This window comes from Salvia miltiorrhiza, chromosome 2, assembly GCF_028751815.1.
Source record: "Salvia miltiorrhiza cultivar Shanhuang (shh) chromosome 2, IMPLAD_Smil_shh, whole genome shotgun sequence".
NCBI classification, from domain to species: Eukaryota; Viridiplantae; Streptophyta; class Magnoliopsida; order Lamiales; family Lamiaceae; genus Salvia; species Salvia miltiorrhiza.
This window is the reverse complement of record NC_080388.1, coordinates 37,382,726-37,404,545: the sequence shown is the minus strand read 5'-3', so window position 1 is coordinate 37,404,545 and position 21,820 is coordinate 37,382,726. Positions and strand designations below refer to the sequence as shown.

Genomic DNA, 21,820 nt, shown 5'->3' with positions numbered 1-21,820 from the left:
TTTTATTAAATTACTCGATAACAAAAGTACAATTTCTATAGAAGTTGCTCACAAAGAAAATATTCTAATTTGACTATTGCAATCAAATTTATTATACTAGTTTGTATATAGTGTGTTACATTAAATATTGGTCGACTTATCTTTGCAACAATATTTGCGCGTGTGTTAAAGACAAGAAAGAAAACAAACTTTTATTGCAAATATCAAATCTCCAAAGTCATTACTACTATTCTCGACAGTGACTAATCTGGACAGCAGTCACCACACGCTAAGAAAGTACATTTCTTAAATTTTATGGCTGAATCAAACTGAAAATCTTGCTTCTCTTCCACTATGAATAATCAAGTTTTCCTCTCTACTGCTCTCTTGTTATTGATCATTTTTAAATTCTGTATTGCCGCTGATACACTTTCTCCAAACCAAACTCTTTCTGATGGAGAGCTATTGATTTCTCCATCCCGAAGATTCGAGCTCGGATTCATCTCTCCGGGCTCATCCACAGCCAGATTCTTGGGAATCCGTTACACAGCCACACCAAACGTCGTTGTTTGGGTTGCAAACAGAGAAAGGCCAATCACCGGTGACTCACCGGGAGTTTTGGCTTTAGCCAAGAATGGCACACTGGTTCTCACCACAGCTCAGAGGTTACATATCTGGTCATCCAGTTCCTCCATGGCAGCATCAACTCCAGTTCTCCAGCTTTTGGATTCTGGGAACCTGGTTGTCGTAGACGAAGCCATGGCCCCCTCTTCTCGGCCGGAAAGCTACATGTGGCAGAGTTTTGATCACCCCGGTGACACCTGGTTACCGGGGATGAAGATGGTGCAGTATCTTGATACTGGAGAGGAAAATTTTCTGACCTCATGGAGAAGTGCTGATGATCCATCAATTGGAGAATTCAGTTACAAGATTGAAAACTCGGGATTGTCTCAAGTGTTGATCAAGAAGGGGATGCAGAGAGTGTACAGAGCAATCTTCTGGGATGGCCGTTTTCCAGGATTTCCACTTCTACCCTACCAAGAGTGGAAAACTGGGGAGTGGAAAACTGGGGTTGAAACCAACAACGGAAAGCTGGTTTCCATATCTCAGCCCTTCAAAGAATCAATAAACACAAGATTAATCATGAACTACTCAGGATCAACTCAACGCTATGTGATGAATGAAGAGAATGATGGCTGGATTCTTATGATTTCAGGGCCACGGGACTTGTGTGACAATTATGGCTTGTGTGGTGCCAATGGTATCTGTAAAATTAATAAGACACCAGTGTGTGAGTGTTTGAGGGGATTCAAGCCGAAATCTGACGAAGAATGGGGAAACTTTAACTGGAGCAGTGGATGTACCAGAAATTTGACACTAGATTGCCAAGTGGAAGATGGTTTTCTGAAAGTTGAAGGACTCAAGATTCCTGATTCACTGAGTTTTCAATTGGAAACTCGTATGAGCATTGGTGAATGCCATGATGAATGCTTGAAGAACTGTACCTGCAGTGCTTATGGTGATCCCTACTTCAAGAATGAGACAAGCTGCTTGATGTGGTTTGGGGACTTGATCGATACAAGGGAGCAGACTGTAGAACCCGGTGGAGGGCCAAATATCTACATTCGCGTGCCAGTTTCAGAAACAGGTAAGTAAAGCTCAGGAACTGCAAATCTTGAATGAATTAAGGAAGCAAGCCCATGAGCTAATAGCTGATTCTTATTGTTTAGAACTAGAACCAGATTGGGAGAAGAGGAGGAAAGGGCTTGCCAAGATGAAGATCATATATGTAGCTGCTGCTTCTAGTTTCGGAATGCTTATCTTGGGCTTATTTCTTAAGATGAGATGCAAAAGAGAAGGTAGCAGCACTGATCCTTTCTATAGAATGACATGTGATACAAGGCATATATTTTGACCACTGAAACAAATGTGAAACTCCCATGACAGCTTCTAGGAAGACAAGAGAGTTATCGGAGTTACCTTTATTTGATCTGGCAGCTATTGCAGCAGCCACGAATAACTTCTCGAAAGAGAACATGATCGGAGAAGGTGGTTTTGGTCCTGTTTACAAGGTAAAAACATTATGTTAAATGATGCATATATGTTGATACTTGCTTATAGGCATAATAATATGTATTGTTTTGAGTTTTGATTTTTTTTCATATGGCTGCTGCAGGGAATACTATCAGCAGAGCAAGTAATTGCAGTGAAAAGAATGTCAAAGAATTCTGGACAAGGCCCTGAAGAGTTCAAAAACGAATTAATTTTGATTGCGAAACTCCAGCACAGAAACCTGGTCAGAATCCTAGGATGCTGCATTGAAGGGGAGGAAAAGATGTTGATCTATGAATACATGCAGAACAAAAGCTTGGACTATTTCATATTTGGTTTGGACAATAATTTCAAGAAAATCATTCTACAGATTCTACTCTATCCAAGAGGATCAAAGATTTGTTTTACCTTAGTAATACTCTTCATTTTTCAACACATGCAGATCAAGAAAGAAGGCCACTATTGACTTGGCCAAAGCGCTTCGATATTATCATGGGGATTGCAAGGGGTATGGTTTACCTCCATAATGATTCCAGAGTGAAAATCATCCACAGGGACCTAAAAGCAAGCAATATCTTATTAGATGAGAATCTGAATGCGAAGATCTCAGATTTCGGTCTAGCTAGAATGTTTGAAGGCGATCAGTCTACAGCGAGAACAAAACGAGTTGCTGGAACATAGTAAGTGTCACACACACACAAAGCAGTTATGTATACATACTCTTCTCATAGAGAATAATGCATCAGAGCTCATTACAGTGGCTACATGGCTCCGGAGTATGCATTTGATGGGAAGTTCTCTGTCAAGTCAGACATATTTAGCTTCGGAGTAGTAATATTGGAGATAGTGAGTGGGAAAAAGAACACAGGCTTCAAGCATCCTTCTTGCTATCAGAACCTTCTCGAACAGGTGAACTAAACTATATTCTGTTGCTCGTTATTGAACAATTCAGATATGCTGAATTGCAATAATAAATAGTGGAACTTTTTCCTATGAAAACCTTGTTAAGTCCATATTAAATTTGTCGCAGGCATGGCTACTTTGGCAGGAAAATAGAGAGCTGGAGATGATGGATACAAGCTACAAAAGTTCATACACGGAACCACAAGTAAAGAGGTGTATCCAAATTGGATTATTATGTGTCCAAAACGCAGCAGACGAGAGGCCAATGATGCCGTCTGTGGTTCTGATGCTAAGCAGTGAGGATACAGCGTTGCCTCGGCCCAAGAAACCTGGATTCTTCTTGCAAAGTAGATCCAGTTTCTTGAAGAGGAATGACAAGTTGAGCAGTGGCACAATAACAATGAGTGATGTAGAAGCCAGGTAGTTGTTGAAAGAGGTTGTGACATGCACAAATTGCATTCTGCTAGTAGAAGATACAGATGATTTCTAGTCAGACCAACTTTACTTCAACTAATCATTGCTCTTTTTCCTGAAAATATATAGAAAAGTTGTAGATCGTTACTGGGAAGTGTTCTAGATCTCAGAATTATGCATTATCTTGATCAATGTTATCATTCATTAAAGTTTCTTCAACTCAAAATATAAGTCTACCTCCGTACAAATAATCTCAAAAGCAGCTCGATTTTCAGCTCATATCACAACACAAGAATGCAACCGAAGCAGCTCAAGGCCGCTACCAAATCCGAGCGTATATAATTATATAAATCGAACAACTGATTAGATCAATAAACTTCAACCTAATACTAAAAAAATCTCCACAAGCAACAGAAATTCATCCGTTGAACCACACATGATCTTAATCTACCAAGAAATTTGTTTCTGAGCAATCATAGCAATCGCATTCATCTCAAAACATCAAGACCAAATAACTAGACATAACGCTCGAATCTTACCTACATTTATCAACTAAAGACCACCATTATTATTATCAGCAACAAAATTCATAACTTAAGGCAAATACACAATCCAATTTTCAATCGCTCAATGATATTATCTTCAACTCTACGAAAAATTAAATTGATATTTTCTGATCATGCTCAATAATAAATTAGGAACCAATGTGACAATCGATAAATAAATAATCGCCTACCTGAAAATTAGTTTTGATGGAAATGGTTGAGCAGAATATTCAGGAATTAAATTTAACATGTTAAATAACAGAATTAAAATACTATAAGTAAATGAAATTATTTTAAAATAATATATTAATAATCTCAATAAAGAACCTACGTTTAAAAACATTTAAATTTCAATTTGTATCACTAAAAAATTTGCCATAATTTCTTTTTCGATTTATCTATAAAAAAATTGTCACTTTTATTTATAGTAGTAGGGTTCACACAACTCAACCCACATTTATTGTAGATGGAAAGAGTATAAAAATTTTTCACAATCCAAATTTATAATTTTGTAATCCATGCGATCATATTATCAAAAAATTGTAGAATTTTACATACATTCAAAATCTAATTACAAATACATATATCAATATTGTTGTTTATGATTTCGTAAGCTTATAATCTAGTTTGTATACTCTGGTGTTGTAATGTTTACTCTGGTGAGGCTGTCAGAGCAGAGGAATCGCTGCTGCCAGAGCAGAGAAATCGCGCCGCTGCCTTCGCCAGAGGAATCGGTCTTCTGCCAGAGCAGAGAGATCACGCTGCTGGCAGAGCAGAGAGGTCGCGCTGATGCCAGAGTCAGAGCCGAGGCATATCAGAGTCAGAGTTGCCAAGGCAGAGTCAACACCCCAGAGCCAGAGTCAAAGTTTCCTTTGCAGAGCTAGAAGTCATAACTGTTTTGCATAACGGTTTCTTTGATGGTTGTTTACAGTCGTTATTTTCAAAGTTTGCTATATAATGAGCAATTGGGTGTCGAACACCAGTCAACACTTGTAACACCTTGTAAAATTCTCAGTTCGCGAATCAATAATAGAAGCTTCCTTTCTTGGTCCCGTGGATGTAGGGTTTCAGCCCGAACCACGTAAATCTTTTGTGTTCATCGCAATTTCTTCGTCAATTTTCTTTACAAATATCTTAGTATACATAATATAATGTAGATTGGAGTTGCCACCAACTACTCAATAAAAAAAGGTCACCAACTAATTTAGATAGAGCAGTTCAAAAAATAATTTAAACAATCTTTTCCACAAACCCTCACAAATGATTTACCCTATTTCTACCTTTTAAGAGCATACACCCTAGATAAGTGTATAATTGAAAAATAAATATTTGTTGGTCTAAAGTAAAATGGTCATTGACTGACACTAAAAATCTCAAATTCGAGTTCCCCGTCACATAATTTTTAAAGTAATCAATTGAAGAAAAAATAACCTTGCCACTGCCACAATTGGTTGTCGACTACAGTGCCACCGCCAATCGTTGTGCTTTATAAATCTACCACCACCACAACCATGCATCTATCCACCACCACCACTAGTTCACCACTACCATACATATTCGACTTGAATGCTCGATGATTGATTGAGCGTTGAGCATTAAGAATCGAGCAATAGTTCAATTTAAACTAATGCTCGACACTTGAGCGTATTGTTCAATTTAAACTATTGCTCGACACACAAGCGTCGAGCATCAAACGGCAAGCTACAACGAGCACATCTAGATTTGAGAGAGAAAGAGAGCAACGCGACAATGTGGCAAAGCGACGAAGTGTGGTGAGGTGGAGAAGCAGCGCGATGCAAGACAAGGTGATGTAGTGTAGAGTTGCACGAAGCGAAGAGAGACGCAATGGCGATTATGCTACGCACAACGAGGCGGTGAGCAGAGCCGTGGTGGAGCAATGGAGGCGCGACATAGATTTCGATTTGGAGGAAGAAGCGACAACAGTCTAAAGAGAGAAAGAAAGAAAGAAATGAGAATTCTGATAGGGGATTGTGAGTGGATATATTAAATTTTTTTTGGATTACCTTATAATTTTTTGTTTTAATTCAATTTTCATTAAGTGTATAATTGTGTGTTCATATAAAAATTGGGTATATCTTTTATATGTTTTAGTTTTGTTGGGTATGTTTTGCTTTTTTATCTTTGCGTATGGGTAAAAATTAGGATTAATCCTTTATTATTTTATACATATTGTATTGTCTATTTGTCTTCTTACATCCATTACAATTTTTAACGTTTATTTTTTGTAATTATCTTTCCTTATATTTATATAATGATTATCTGCACGGGTACAACACTAATAAGAAACTTAAAAATTAGCTTCACTTACCATATTACCCTTTAGATAAATAAAAACTTAAAATTTGTCCTTTTTAATTTACCTTCATATTCACCATGTCGGACCCTTATTTACCAAATATGTGACGGATTTATGAATGGAAAGAATGGATGATGCTAATAAGTTCGTTTGGCCCCATCCATTCCTCCGATTGACACAGCAGATTTTGGAATTAATGGTACGATTGACATGAAAGATTTTGGAATTAATGGTACGAATTCGTTCCATTCAAATTTCATTCTAAATCATGTTAGATTTGGATTTGCATCTCATAATTCTGATAGATCTGTTTGGATTTACATCTGATAATTTTCATGGATCTGAAACTCTTGGAACTCATAGATCTTGAATAAGGGAAGTAGGTCTGGAGCTTACGGGTAAATCGGAAGAAGCGTCATCGGAGATAGAGAAAGAGAGAACAACTCGTCAGAGATAGATAAAGATAGCAGCTCATCGGAGCAAAGGTTATAGTGGCACGATGGAAAGATTAGACTTCAGAGTGGTGACGGCACAACGGAACAACTAGAGTTTGAAAGAAAGAGAGTAGGAAACAAAGAAAATTTGCCTTAAGCATATTTTGTATGTACGAGAGAGAAGAGACGGGAGTAATTCATTGTGCATTGAAATGTTTCGAAATGTACATCTTAATCCAAATACTTATATAAAAAAAGAGTTTAATTTTGATTTTTTTTAATTTTAAAATTCTAAATTAATTCTTTTAATATTTTTACCCGATTTTAATTATTATAATATTTTTATTTATTGTATTTTATTTTAATTAATGTAATGTTGAAATTTTTAATTTAATGAAATATGAAATTTTAAAAATGAAATGATAAAATGAAAATGAGAAAATTAGAGCTCTTTTAGAACCACCTCCTTAAAGCTCCTAAAGAGGCTGTTGGGCTGTGGACGCCCTTAAAATGAAGGAAGTTAGAAACGCAATGCACTAGACAATTTGACTTAGTAGTAAATTAGACAACACAAAGTTGCAATTGAATAGTATTATTCTTGAAGACTAACAACCCTTCCGAATGAAAGTGTTAACGATTGACACTTTATACAGAATTTCTAATTTCACGCAAGGAAACATATATGGATACTACTACTTTTCAAAACTCCGTGTAGAAAAAACTGAATTCAAAACAACAGATTAGACTAATATCTAGATGGAGGCCCACAATATGGTTTCATTTCACATTTATAATCGATCAAGATCGTTGATTGGTACGAATGAAAGGAAGTCTTCTATATGTTGATACGACTACTATTTCACCTTACATCCCAATTAGCCTCACCAAATGGAGCATCCACAGCTCACACAAATCCTCTGTCTTCTTAGCATTTTCAAACTCTGCATTGCTGCTGATACACTTTTCCCAAACCAAACTCTTCCTGATGGAGAGCTACTAATTTCTCCGGCCAAAATATTCGAGTTAGGATTCTTCTCTCCGGGCAAAAACACAGGCAGATTCCTGGGAATATGGTACAAAAATACACCAGACATCGTAGTCTGGGTGGCAAACAGAGAAAGCCCCATCACGGGCCAACATGGATACTTGACTATAACCAATAACGGAAGCCTCATCCTCACCTCACCACAGGGTACAACACCCATATGGATTTCCAGTTCCTCCATGGCTGCATCAACTCCAGTTGTACAGCTTCTGGATTCTGGCAACCTGCTTATTGTAGACAAACTAATACCCAACTCTTTCTCACAGGCAAGCTACATATGGCAGAGCTTTGACTACCCGGGTGACACAAGGTTACCTGGAATGAAGATGGTGGTGGGAGACACTCATACCGGAGATCAGGCTAAATATCTGACATCATGGAGAACTGTTGACGACCCATCTGTCGGAGAATTCAGCTACAGGATTGAAAACCATGGATTGTCTCAACTCATGCTTACCAAGGGGGCACAAAGAGTGTATAGGACAATCTTCTGGGGAGGCCACTTCCCTGAATTTCCGAATTCACCAAATCAAGACTGGAAAACAGAATTTTCATCACAAGGGGGCAGATTGGTTTCAGTATCCAACCCTTTCAGTGATTCAGCAATCATAAGGGTAACAATGAACTACTCAGGCGTGCTCGAGGGATACATCATGAACGACCAAAAAGACCACTGGAATCTCATGATAGCCTCTACAGACGATTTGTGTAACAGTTATGGCAGGTGTGGTCATTATGGCATCTGCAAGATTAACAAAATGCCAGTATGTGAGTGTCTAAGGGGATTCAAGCCGAGATCTGAAAAGGAATGGAGGATGTATGAGTGGAGAAATGGATGTTATAGAGATCCACCATTAGATTGCCAAAAGGGAGATGACTTTCTGAAGATGGAAGGAATCAAGTTCCCTGATTCACTGAATTTTCAGTTGAATGCTAATATGAGCTCTGTTGAATGTCGCAGAAAATGCCTAAGCGAATGTAACTGCACGGCTTATGCTGATGATCCTTACTCAGATTATGAAAGAAACTGTTTGATGTGGTTTGGGGACTTGATTGACTTAAGGGAGCTGAGCACAGAATCTGGAGCAGTACCGACTGTTTATATTCGCGTGCCTGTTACAGAACTTGGTATGATGAATACTTCAGTGCATTCTATAATGAGCTAAGGAGATTAGCTGAGATTGTATTTTATCAAACCTTATTACTAATACTTGATATTTCGTCTTAGAACATGCGACAGATTCGAATAGGAAGAGGACAGGGCAAGCAAAGAGAGAGTTGAAGCTTATAGGTGCTGCTGCTTCTGGGTTTGGAATGCTTATATTGGGTTTTGCTATTGGAGGCTTTTTTCTACAGATAAGACACAGGAGACAAGGTCAAATTACTGATTGTGTTTACACAGTAAAGATATATGTTGCAAGCAAATATTATAGACACTTGAACAAATGTATAACTAACTGCTTTCACAGCTTCTAAGAAGGTAAGGGGTGGATTAGAGTTACCTTTATTTGATTTGGGAACCATCGCAACAGCCACGAATAACTTCTCAACAGAGAATATGATTGGAGAAGGCGGTTTTGGTCCTGTTTACAAGGTAAAAACATTATGTTAAGTGATGCTTATAAATCAATATTTACTTATAGTAGCAATAATATATACTGTTTGAGTTTGATTTTGATTTGGCCACTGCAGGGAATTCTATCAGCAGAGCAAGTAATTGCGGTGAAAAGAATGTCGAGGAGTTCTGGACAAGGCCCCGAAGAGTTCAGAAATGAATTCATTTTGATCGCGAAACTCCAGCACAGGAACCTGGTCAAAATCCTGGGATGCTGCATTGAAGGGGAGGAAAAGATGTTGATCTATGAATACATGCAGAACAAAAGCTTGGACTATTTCATTTTTGGTTTGGATAATAATTTCGAGAAAATCTTTCTACAGTTTCTACTCTATCCAAGAGATTACAGTTTTATTTTTACCTTAGTAATACTCTTCAACACATGCAGATCAAGAAAGAAGGCCACTATTGACTTGGCCAAAGCGCTTCGATATCATCATGGGGATTGCAAGGGGTATGGTTTACCTCCATAACGATTCCAGAGTAAAAATCATCCACAGGGACCTAAAAACAAGCAATATCTTATTAGATGAGAATTTAAATGCGAAGATCTCAGATTTTGGACTAGCTAGAATGATTGAAGGCGATCAGACTACAGCAAGAACAAAACGAGTTGTTGGGACATAGTAAGTGTGTCACACACACACACACACAAACACAAAAGTAGTCATGTATACATAATCTTTTCATAGAACATAATGCATAAGATCTCTTAACAGCGGCTACATGGCTCCGGAGTATGCATTTGATGGAAAGTTCTCTTTCAAGTCGGACATATTTAGCTTCGGAGTAGTAATATTGGAGATTGTGAGTGGGAAAAGGAATAGAGGCTTCAAGCATCCTTGTTGCTATCAGAACCTTCTCGAACAGGTGAACTAATATATTATGTTGCTCTTTAGTGCCAAAGACACAAACTCACAAAATAAAGAGTGTGTTTCCCTTTGAAAACCTTGTTATGTTTGCATCCACTTAATACAAAATAAAATGTATATATTTGTCGCAGGCATGGCTACTTTGGCAGGAAAATAGAGAGTTGGAGATGATCGATCCAAGCTACAAAAATCCGTGCGTGGAACCCCAAGTAAAGAGGTGCATCCAAATAGGGTTATTATGTGCCCAGAATGCAGCAGACGAGAGGCCAATGATGCCGTCTGTGGTTCTGATGTTAAGTAGTGAGGATATCGTGTTGCCTCAACCCAAGAAACCTGGATTCTTCCTGCAAAGCAGATCCAGTTTCTTGAGGAGTGCATCACGAAGTGAAAACTCCAGCTTTGCGACAATAACAATGAGTGATGTGGAAGCTAGATAGTTGTGTGGCAATGTGCACAAATTAATGCAAACGCACTATTGCAAGAAGATAGATACACTGACTATCTCCCAAAAGAAATGATTTCTAACCTGACCAAGTTTACTTCAATCGTTTCCTAAAAATAGATGGTAACTGGTAAGTGTTCTAGGCTAATTAGAATTATGCACTATTTCTATCTTGATTAATGGTATCATTCATAAAGTTCCTTCAACTCGAAATCTAAGTCTTGATCTATCTTCCTACAACACACACGCTGAAAAAGAATGCAAATGAAGCAGCTCAATCCAGCTTCAAATAATCGAACAACTGATTAGATCAATAATTCAAGAATATCCCCACAAGCGGCAGAAATTCATTTGTAAAACAATCATTTATCACAATCTACCAAGAAAATTGTTTGAAAGCAATCACAAAAATCACATTTATCTCAAAACATCAAGACCAATAATTAGACATAAAATGGTGGTTGAAAGCTCTAATCATACTTACAGTTATCAACTATATTAGCACACCCGATTTCCGGAGGCGACTGTCGTTTCCGATCTGAAGATGTAAAACCACCATCAAAACACTGCAAGAGAGAGCAGCGGCAAAATACTTCAACTAACTGATTTACCAGAAAAGAGGTGAGTATGGAGCTTACTAAATAATGGTTGCCTCGGCTCCGACCCTAGGGAGAAATCCAAGGGGTGTAGACTTCAGTCCGTAACGTCCTTTTACTTCGTCAAATAATAAGCTTCAACTATTATGGTTATAGAGATATCAATAAAAGCCTGAAACTTTGATTCAAAAAAAAAAAAAAAAAAAAACAACAACAACAACATGAAACTGACCCAAAAAGATCGGAAAAAAAAGGATTAAACTGAAAAATTTTAGCCTAAAAAAAATTCAGTCCTAATGACACGAACATAAAATAGTTCGAGCCCGAAAATTAAATGGGTTGTCCCGATTAACCGAACTTTTTCTTTATAATTGATTTTCAAATTTTATTACTTACTTTCTAGTTCGATAAGATTTCCATGCTGTGGAATATATTTTGGATTTCTCCAATGATTAATAATAAATATTTATGACATAAAAATCATAGAAAAATAGTCATTTATGTTATTATGTAAATGTATATTCAATTTTAAAACAAGTCGTGTCTTGATTGAAAAAACAAGGCCTTTTTTTTTTTACAATAATATGATTATCAATTTAAAAAAAAAAAGGGTAAATGTCACTTTCTGTCCCATCGTTTGGCCGAATTATCGATTATATCCCAATTTTTCGATAATATCTAATTGGTACCCAACCTACCAACATTTTTTTAATTGTGTCCCTTAAAACATTTTCGGCGCCCGAAGAGTTTGATTACATGGACTTATTAATCCACCTGAAATTGTCAGTATTATTATACTTTATTATACTTAAAAAAAGAGAGTAAAATAATACATCCCCTGAACTAAACGCTGTCGTATCCAATTCATCAAAATCCCAAATTAAAGAACATATCTAGTAATCGTCCTCCTCCTCTGGCTATCACTAAGGTCCTACATGATCATAAAGTAAAGATAAAAGATTATCAGCATTAGTTTTTTATAAGCTTTTTCTCTGGTATTATCTGCAGCTTCGGGCATTTATATGGATAACCTGGTAAGCATCTGCACCAAGAACATGAAGCCTAAGGTTTAATGTCCATGAATTATCACAAATCTGGAACCTGAGCTTGATGTTGATACGAGGAGGTGATTCAGGAGCTCAAACTATTGACCGTACATTCACTGAACAAAATATCTACACATAGTAGTTCACTAGAATGATTAAAACAACAATAATATAAAATGTGTTCGTTAAAAATTCAAAAATAAGAAAAAACTCACAACGCAGTTACTTCCTTGGTTAAAATTTTAGAATTATCAGCGTCAGTCGAGTGATGGTCCTTTGACTGGGCGCGGTGGCCTCTACCACCGCTCCGCTTCTTCTTCTTCTTCGAACCGCCCATTTGCTTATGCCTCAAATCGAATTTGAACTGTTCAAGAGCATTTACTATTAAGTTATCTGCAATTCTGGATATGTTCTTTGATTTGGGATTTTGATGAATTGGATACGACGACGTTTAGTTTAGGGGATGTATTATTTTACTCTTTTTTTAAGTATAATAAAGTACTATAATAATGTTGGCAATTCCAAGTGGATTAATAATTCCACGTAATAAATTTCCGGCGTTCCACGTCAATTTCCGAGCGTCGGAAAATTTTTAAGGGACGCAATTAAAAAAATGTTGGTAGGTTGGGTACCAATTAGATATTATCGAAAAGTTGAAACATAATCAATAATTCGAACAAACGATGGGACAGAAAGTGATATTTACCCTAAAAAAAGTCATACATGTAAAGAAATCATAAATTTGCGGGTCCGATGGGTTAGCCTGAAACCTAGTGGGTCGAAATATTTAGAGTCAACATATTTTATTTCGAAAAATAAAACAAACTGATTAGCCCAAAATATCAAATTCTAAAACGAGTTGAAGTGTCTTGACTAAAAAAAACAAGGCCTATTTTTTCTTACAATTATATGATTATCAATAAAAAATCATACATGTAAAAAAATCGTAAATTTGCAGGTTCGACAGGCTAGCCTGAAACCTAGTGTGTCGAAATATTTAGGGTCAACATATTTTAATCGGGAAAAAAAAAATGATGGGGCTATTGCCAAAAAATACACATAGTTTGCCAATTTTTTGATTTATAACAATTACAATCAAATTAAAAAGTAGTGTATTTTCTGATCAAATTAAAAGGCCATATTAATATATTATAAATCAGAAAAGTGACAAATTATGTGTATTTTTTAGGGCTGGTAATCGGTCTGGTTCGGTTAAACGGTTCGATTTTAATTGAACCGGTTTACCGGTTAACCGGAACCGGATAAGGAGCAATCTCCTAACCGGTAACCGAACCGGTTAATGGACCGGTTAACTTGTATTTTATGAAATTTTAAAAAAATTGAATTTTGTAGGATGTGGGATTTGAACTCACCTTTAGAAGAAAGGATGGAGTCCTATCCAGTACACCAACTCATAACCAATAATTATTTGGAACAAAAAAATGTTTTATAGAGAATTGTAATTTAAAAAAAAAAAAAAAACAGAACAACTCTAATAATTATGAATTTCCAACCTAGGCAACAATTAAAGTAAACAAAATTCATGTGATTTATATAGTAGAAATTTACTAATCCTAATGTAGTAGTTCAACATGCACTCCAATTCATCTGTTCAGTCCACATTTAGACTATGGCAAGGAGTAAATATGCATCTAGCAGATAAAACTTCAGCTATGATTTAATCTTAATCTGAAGTTAAAACAAATGATTTTCGAATCAAGACATCTTGTTCTGAAACCTCATGATACTTCAAAAGCAATTCTGTCATCATGATTTTAATGGAACAATTTGAAAAGATTCAATTTTTTTGAAAAGCAACACACAATGCCATCAACAAGTTCTTACACAAACAGGGGCGGAGCTTACTAGCTAGGGGTGGGGCATAATTACATAAAGTCACAAACACAGAATCCATTTCAGAAATCAGAATGTATCACAAATACACCCATCCACCATTATTATCTAATCTATCAAGTTTGAGAGTGAGAAGGAAATACTAACCTGCTGTCTTAGGGGGCAGCGGCGGCGCCGGTTAGTTCCAAACGGTGGCGCTGGTTCGTAGCAGACGGCGGCGCTAGCTGGTGGTCGGTGGGAAGAGTATTTCAGAGTTGAAAACTCTGAAAACTTGAAATCCGAGAAGCACCTGGAGTGGTCGTGAGTATTTCAGACGGCGGCGCTAGCTGGTGGTCAGCGCCGGTGGCCGGAGGGAGGCACGGCAGACGGGAAGCACCTGGAGTGGTCGTGTGGAGTGGAGGCTGACGGGAAGACGGCAATGAAAGAAAAGCCCTAGACCCTAGTTATTTTCTAAAATGTAAATTTTGGAGTAATTTGTAGTAATTGTTAATTAATTTAAAAATTAAACCGGTTAATCGGTTTAATTGGTTAACCGACCGGTTAAACCGATTAACTGGAAACATAATAACCGAAAATCGAATCGAATCGATAAAAATCGGTTATCGGTTAACCGATAATCGGTTTTTTCGATTCGGTTACGGTTTTAACCGAAACCGGTTTACCAGCCCTAGTATTTTTTGATAATAACCCAAAAAATGATAAGTCCGGACCGAAAATAACCCAAAATTGAATGGACTGTCCCAAAATCGAGTGAACCGGCTCGATTGAGATCTATATCTATTCTATTAATATATATATTATTAAAAAATTGTTTTAATTTTAACTTCATATATTCACTTTTTAATCAGAATTAGTGTTTCACTGATACAATTCTTGCCAGACCGTTCAAACGAACACGCAAGCAGAAGACTTGATAACGTACGATAGATTATGGAATCTCAAAACCTCTGAATCTAACCCACGGAATGATTTAGGCAAATTAAATTCTCTAAACCCCAACGTGACGTTGACGCAGCAAATCAGGGACGATGAATGACACCCGACGAGGGTTGGTTGACTCGTCGTTACGCTGATAGATGAATTCTCTTAAAATATTCAAGAGGAATTCGAAAACTCTCAAAAGAGAAATTAAACTCACAGTTTTTGATAAAATAATGTTCAATTTTCGGCCAACACCTATAAGCCATATATATAGGCAAAAATTAAACTTAAGGGGGTGTATTAGTTCAAGACTTTAATAGATTTCTGCAGACTTTTAAAATCTGGGTGTATTCGTTCAAGACTTTTAAAAGTCTATGAAAATTTGGGTGTATTCGTTCAAGACTTTTAAAAGTCTATAAAAATCTGAGTGTATTCGTTCAAGACTTTTAAAAGTCTATGAAAATCTGGGTGTATTTAAAAATCTACGGATTTTAACATTGAACTGATTTCCATGGATTTCATTCAAAAAATACACATGAACAAATCCGAGCTCGGACCACAAGAATTCAAATCTTGAGAGTTTCCAGTGCTCGCTGGGTGCCAGCAGACGCGGCTGAAGAAGCCAGCGCCGGCTGGCACCTAGCGGCTGCTGATGGAACGATGGCTGGGCACCCAGCGCCCGCTCGAGGCATCCAGCGATCGATGGGCCCAGCGATGTCTTTTAATTGTGGAATACTTGGGATCCAAAAACTCCAGCGCAGTTTATGAGGATGTGCGCCGGAGTTTTGAATTCCTGCTCCGCTCGATCGAAGAGCGATCTGACCTCTTCCTGATTAGACACGTCGGCCTTGACAGCAACGGCGATTGGACAGCTGTCGGTGGCTTCGGCGTTGAGCTCGGAAGCCAGGAGATCGGCTTGGGTTGAGCTGGAAGTGTAGTTGATGACTAGCTTGGCGCCGAGTGAGCGGAGGTGGATGGCGATTGCGCGGTCGATTCCGCGCGAAGCTTCGGTTACAATTGCTACGCGGCCGTGGAGATCTGCGGAGGCGGAGCTTGGTGCCATTGATGCAATTGAGAGGTATGAGTTATTGCAACTTTTTGAATCCCAACACAAACACGATCACAATTCACAGCACCAAGCATTATAGTAGAGTAATAAATAAATGAAAAGTTGTACTAGTTTGACCATTAAAGCTCATTAATTTAGTAATATAATTATTGAATACATAAATATGTAAGCTAAGGTAAGTGAATACGTTGCACGCTAAACACGGAATCATTAGGATTATTATTGTCATGTGACAATAAGGAATCTAATGTGGCGAATCTTTTACAAGGCGAGCGGCCGCTGGACCCTAGTGGTCGTTGGGTCTCCAACGCTCATGGGCCCCTAGCGGCCGTTGGAAGTGGGTCTAGTGCTCGTTCAATTCCCGAGCTCGCTAGGCTTGTAGATTTGAAGTCCGAAAATATCACGCCAAATTCTTGCTAATTCATTAAAAATCCGAGCAAGAATTCATTCAAAATCATGAAGAATCCGTGAGAATTCTATAGACTTTTAAAATCTACGGACTTTTAAAATCTACATAAATCTTGAACTAATACACCCTCCTTAGTCTAATAAGGAAACAACTTTAAATAAAACCCTAATGAGCCAAATAAGGCCCTTACGCTTAAAATTCGAAAATACCCAATAAGCTAGACTATTGAGCTCTAAAATAACAAATGTGAAAAATAAAATAAATAAAGTCTTCCAACTCCGGCCCAAAAGCAAATAAATCAAAATCAAACATAAACATGGGCTATTCAACGCGCCAACTCCACCATCTCCAAAGAGCTTATTCGCCAACTATTGCGTCTTCAACGACGAATCTTGAGCTACATCATTCACCAACTTGATGTATTGCAAACATTTTATAAGCTAAATTTTAGAAATTTATGAGAATTTCAAGTACATTTTATAACACCACGCTCGTGCGTGCGAACACACGTACAAACACAAAAATATTTTTAGTGAATATTAAATAAGTAATGCATTTTTTCTTACTAAAATAATCAATATGTAAATTAATGAGAACTATAATATAAGATGGTCAATACATCACAACTTTTATAAAAATCCAAATGATTAGTACATGATTTGAAATATTAATAAATGCAGAAAGATATAAGAATTATTTTAATAAATAAAAAATGATAATATTTGTAAATAATGATTTTATTTTATCAATGAACCTTGATTACATCGTTGATATTTTGTATTTTAGATAAGAACTCAAATGATTATATTATAGGTCTTCCACTAAACCCATAAAACTTCCTTAACCCTTCGTAATCATAATAATTCCCTTGATTAAATAAGAAATCCAGTAATAATACGGGAAACTCCAAGAAAACTGGCGAATAAAATTCAAAAAGTTCTCTTCCAACATTCAGAGAGAATTCCTCCAAAGATCTTAACAGAAATATTAACTAAATTCCGATCGTGCAACAACACTATGTACCAATAGGATATACTTTCACAAGAAAAAATATAAAGAAATCTAACTTGGACGACACAAACCCACGATAATGGAAATCAACTACGATCGAAATTCCTTAACATCGAATTTTTTTTATACCAGCAGGCAAATTACTAAAATCCTTCACGACCTCACGCCTTAGCTCAGAGTTTCCCACAGATAGGAGATTTGTATTCTTCTGGCACGGATGATAAACGACAGGGATGACTCTCAACACGGCTGGAATATTCCTCGATCAGTAGAGATTTATGCAGCCTTGATTGAATAGCCTCCGCAACTATACAACCTTGAAAATTGCCCTTCTTCGAGATCCTCCTAATGGTGGATATACACGTGTTGCAATCCTAGTCAATGCATATTTTACTCCTCGTCAATTTAATTTTAAGATATTATATATTTAGAAAATATATTAATTTCTTAGATAGTATCCAAAATTTATTTGATGTATATCTGGAAGTCTTTTTAGAATCATGAAAAAGACAAAAATCCTATAAAATCTATTTACTTAAATGGATAAATGAAAATAACAATAACTCACTATTATATAAATAAATAGGATACATATCACATATTCACTAAATTGTATTATAAATGTTATCATACATTGAAATGCATGTGCTTGAAAATTATAAGTTAATAACTTTGGTGCCCAAGAATTTTATCGAAAAATTAACAATATATTGATATACCGATAAATTAATACTCCTTCCGTCCCAATAAACATGACCACATTCTTTTCGGCACGGAGATTAAGAAATTGAGTATGGCCCACCAAAATTATTGAGTTAATTAAAATAATTTCTTCCTCCTTTCACTTTCTTCTTCATCCACCGCCACCCACCTCCGGCGAAGTCGTCGGCATCAGCCACCCCCTCCTCCGGCGAAGTCGCCGCCACCCTCGTTTCCCTCCCAATTCAAGAAATAATTCACATAAATAATTCAAGAAAATAATCCAAATCACAGAAACAATTCAAGGAAGAAACAATTCCTCCCAAAAACAATTCGAGTGCGCCGTCGTCCCAAATCACAGATCTGGGTAAGCTTACTTTTGTGAGTTGTGAATTGGGGATCTAGGGCATGGCGGTAGCAGTGGCACTGCCGTCGTCCCGTCCGAAGCAGGCGAAGAGATTCAGAGAAAGAGAGAGAGGAGAGAGAGATGAGGGAGATGGTGGCGGCAAGGGGCAAACGTGTTGTGTCGGTGGTCGCCGCCGTCCCGTCCTGAGCAAGCGAAGAGATTCGAAGAAAGACAGAGAGGAGGGAGACCCTCCTCCGTCGAGGCAAGAGAGAGGGTGGGGGGTGACGGGTGCGGCGGCCGTGACTCCTCCTTGTGGCTGGCGGATGCTCCGGCGAGGAGGGAGGCAGCGATGGAGTTTTGGGGGTGATTGCGAGAGAGGGGGAGGCTGAGAGAGAGAGAGAGAGAGAGAGAAAGAGAGAGCATGGGGGTGGGCGGCGGGGTGGGGGGGAGGCTGAGTGTGTGTTTTGTGTGTGTTTTTTTATTGAGGGCTCCTTATTTAATTAAGGTTTAAGTTTAGTTAGAAATTTTGATTAGACTAATTAATTAGGCTTAATTAAATTAAATATTTCGATTTTAAGAAAGTGGCCAACTTTAATGGGATAGACCAAAAAGGAAATGTGGCCAACTTTAATGGGACGGAGGGAGTATTTTTTATTAATTTATCGATAAATTCATAACTTTTTAATTTTTAATTTATAATATGTAAAGACAAATGAGAGATAATATTTAAATTAAATAGATGCATGTATCTATCAATTCACTGTGTTCGATATTAGGATTTTTCTCTGACACTTAGCACGCCCTGACACTCTCGTGTCCAACCAGCGTTTCGTTAATGTCTTTGGAGACATAACCCTTGGTTTGAACTCCCTCTTAGCTTACCAGGTGCCAAGGAAACCGATCTGTTTAATTTTCTGGTACTAAACAACTACTCAAACACTCTTTTCTCTCGGTTGAAAAGGGTTTGGACTCTTCCAACTAAGACTACTTGAGAACAGACTCTCATGTAATCTATACTAGGCTTAAGATAAAATAAGAAGTGTCTAGTTTGCTAAGAGAGTTTAGATAATCAGCTAGACTGATTTTACAATGATGAATTACTCTCTTTTCTTTGATTCGAAATCTATCTATGAAAATGATGGCTCTTGAATTTGACAGAACTTCAGCGTCTGTCTTCGAATCAGTCCCCAGATTGAAGGTGTTCCTCGAACTCTCTTTATAGGCGAAGTCCCGAATATATCCGTTGGAGAGATGGTCTTCAGGATTTTTGCCGTTGTGAGACATTCCGTGCTTTGGACTGAGGCTTCAATCTGCTTGGCTCCTAATTGGTTAAGAGTTTGAGTCCTCTTTGTCCTAGGAGCATGGTGCGTCTGTACTTTAGCACCAAAAAGGAAAGTTGACGTACTGGAAAGGACGATCTTCAAATCTGATGCATTTAATGTTGTTGCAGAAGCATTTAATGTATGTGTCTGAGCTTCAGTCAGATAAAGAAGGTCGACTGATATAACATAAGAGTCAGTTGTGCTTTTGTCCTTTGCTTTGACCAGTCATTGACTTCAGTTGAGTTGTCATTTCTATCACCAGTATCTTTTCTCAGTTGTTCAGTCTTCAGTCGCGCTTTGATCTTCCAGTCTTCAGTCTTCAGTTTCTTCGGTCTTTGTCATCGAGAAACTTCAACAAACAGTCACCTTCAGTTTAGCTAAAAAATTGAACTCTAACAGTTGAGTTCAAACAAAAAGTCTAGTCTAGAGAAAGTAAATATAATAGTTTTGGGATCATCAAAACTGGAATTGGATATTTCTTCTATTTTCCAACACCATTAATTCACTATGAATTAATTTTCTTGAAACTTGAGAATTCTATAACATTTAAACATCTTTTTAACATTTTATTGTTTTTCTCATTGTTATTTTTATATATTTATGATATTTCGATTTTTCATATTATGTAGTCTTCTATATTTTACATTGAAAATTTGTTAATATGATACAATGTCATTATTATAATAAGATAGTATTATACTTCCACCGTCCACAAAAAATATGACACTTTTGTTATTTTGGGTGTCCACAACACTTTCTATTTTAAGACATGATCCCACATGTTTTCTTCATATTTTATCCTTGCAAATTAAAGGCTTTGTATGCCGTGTCATGATAATTATAAGCACGTTATAATGGTTTGATACTAAATTGATATATTACCTTGAGTGTACGTATTATGAGGCTCCCGGACGGTGTCATTGGTATCAGAGCCAGTACTCTCTCCTGGCTGACTGCGGAAGTAAATAATTGAATGATATGGTTTTCTATAGTGATGGATCGTGAAGAGTCTTCTATAGCCATGGAACTACCCCCTACCTTAACCCAACACATCCTCTCTCAATCCTCAGCACTTTCTCTGCCAAAGCAACATACATCCAGTATAGAACACCTTGTAGAATACACTACTATTCCCAGTGATGCCATAGTCGAACAAACAGTCCCACCTCTTGTCAGTCCGTATAATATCTACCGAAAATATGGCATCCTTTCTAAGAGCATTAGATCTCTCATCACCTCAAAAAATCCTCATATACGTGAGTACGTACAATCATCTAAAATGGATCAGTGCGGACTTCCAGCCACTACTCAAGAACAATATGTTACCCTGACCATCCCTCCGGAGTACATAGATGCATGGCTGAAAGAAGGATACACACATCTACATCTTGGTGCAGTCCGGCTTGTTCTCTCATACAATGGAAGAAAAGGACTCCCTGTTACAGCAGGAATTGCTTTACTCGATACTAGATATTTACACTATGAACATGCTGTAATAGGAACTGTTTTAACTACCCTTAATTCGGGTAGTGTTGTAATAACCTTTTTTCCTAACTTTGCATTATCTCTACGAGATTCATCTCTAGAATCTACTTTTAAGGTGCAAATACAGATATCCGGCGCTGATCAAGCTCCCAACTGCTTCATGGTGACGTTACACCATCAAATAGTATACCGGTTGCAGAATCATAGCCTGGATTTGAGGAATCAAGGTACTCCCAACGCACTCATGGTACTCGCTGAAGCAGGCACCGAGGTTCCCATGATCGTGCAAGTACCAAGGCAGATCACCAGAGATGATCTTGAAAAGCTAGTTCCCACGAAATGGATCACCAACTACGAAAAGCTACATCGTCCTGTTGAACCCATCCAAGCAACGGAATTCAGATTCCAAAAGATGAAAGATGGAAAGACAAAGACCATCTTCAC

The 21,820-nt window shown here is 37.4% G+C and overlaps 2 protein-coding genes and 1 long non-coding RNA gene across 4 annotated transcripts; 1 reads left to right on the top strand and 2 right to left on the bottom strand.

Moving 5' to 3' along the window:
• The first annotated feature begins 129 nt into the window (after positions 1-129).
• Positions 130-10,721, top strand: LOC131008406 (uncharacterized). Its single transcript, XM_057935288.1, has 15 exons — positions 130-1,627; positions 1,710-1,838; positions 1,927-2,051; positions 2,156-2,366; positions 2,474-2,711; positions 2,790-2,940; positions 3,062-3,357; positions 4,825-4,885; positions 7,524-8,817; positions 8,918-9,064; positions 9,159-9,283; positions 9,382-9,592; positions 9,693-9,930; positions 10,024-10,174; positions 10,308-10,721. Exons 1-15 carry the CDS (start codon positions 334-336, stop codon positions 10,611-10,613), a joined length of 4,977 nt encoding a protein of 1,658 aa, XP_057791271.1. The 5' UTR covers positions 130-333; the 3' UTR covers positions 10,614-10,721.
• Positions 10,722-12,107: 1,386 nt separating this feature from the next.
• On the bottom strand, positions 12,108-14,612 carry LOC131012275 (uncharacterized). Of its 2 annotated transcripts, none has more exons than XR_009097257.1 (3): positions 14,262-14,612; positions 12,246-12,624; positions 12,108-12,145 (listed from the first exon to the last, which is right to left on the bottom strand). It is a non-coding gene; the product is annotated as an uncharacterized LOC131012275 (long non-coding RNA). The 2 variants fall into 2 exon arrangements; XR_009097256.1 differs by lacking the exon at positions 12,108-12,145 and having other exon boundaries at positions 12,162-12,389; positions 12,476-12,624; positions 14,262-14,601.
• Positions 14,613-15,756: 1,144 nt separating this feature from the next.
• Positions 15,757-16,098, bottom strand: LOC131008405 (NADPH-dependent aldehyde reductase-like protein, chloroplastic). Its single transcript, XM_057935287.1, has one exon. The coding sequence runs from the start codon at positions 16,096-16,098 to the stop codon at positions 15,757-15,759; it is 342 nt and encodes a 113-aa protein (XP_057791270.1).
• Positions 16,099-21,820: the final 5,722 nt, after the last annotated feature.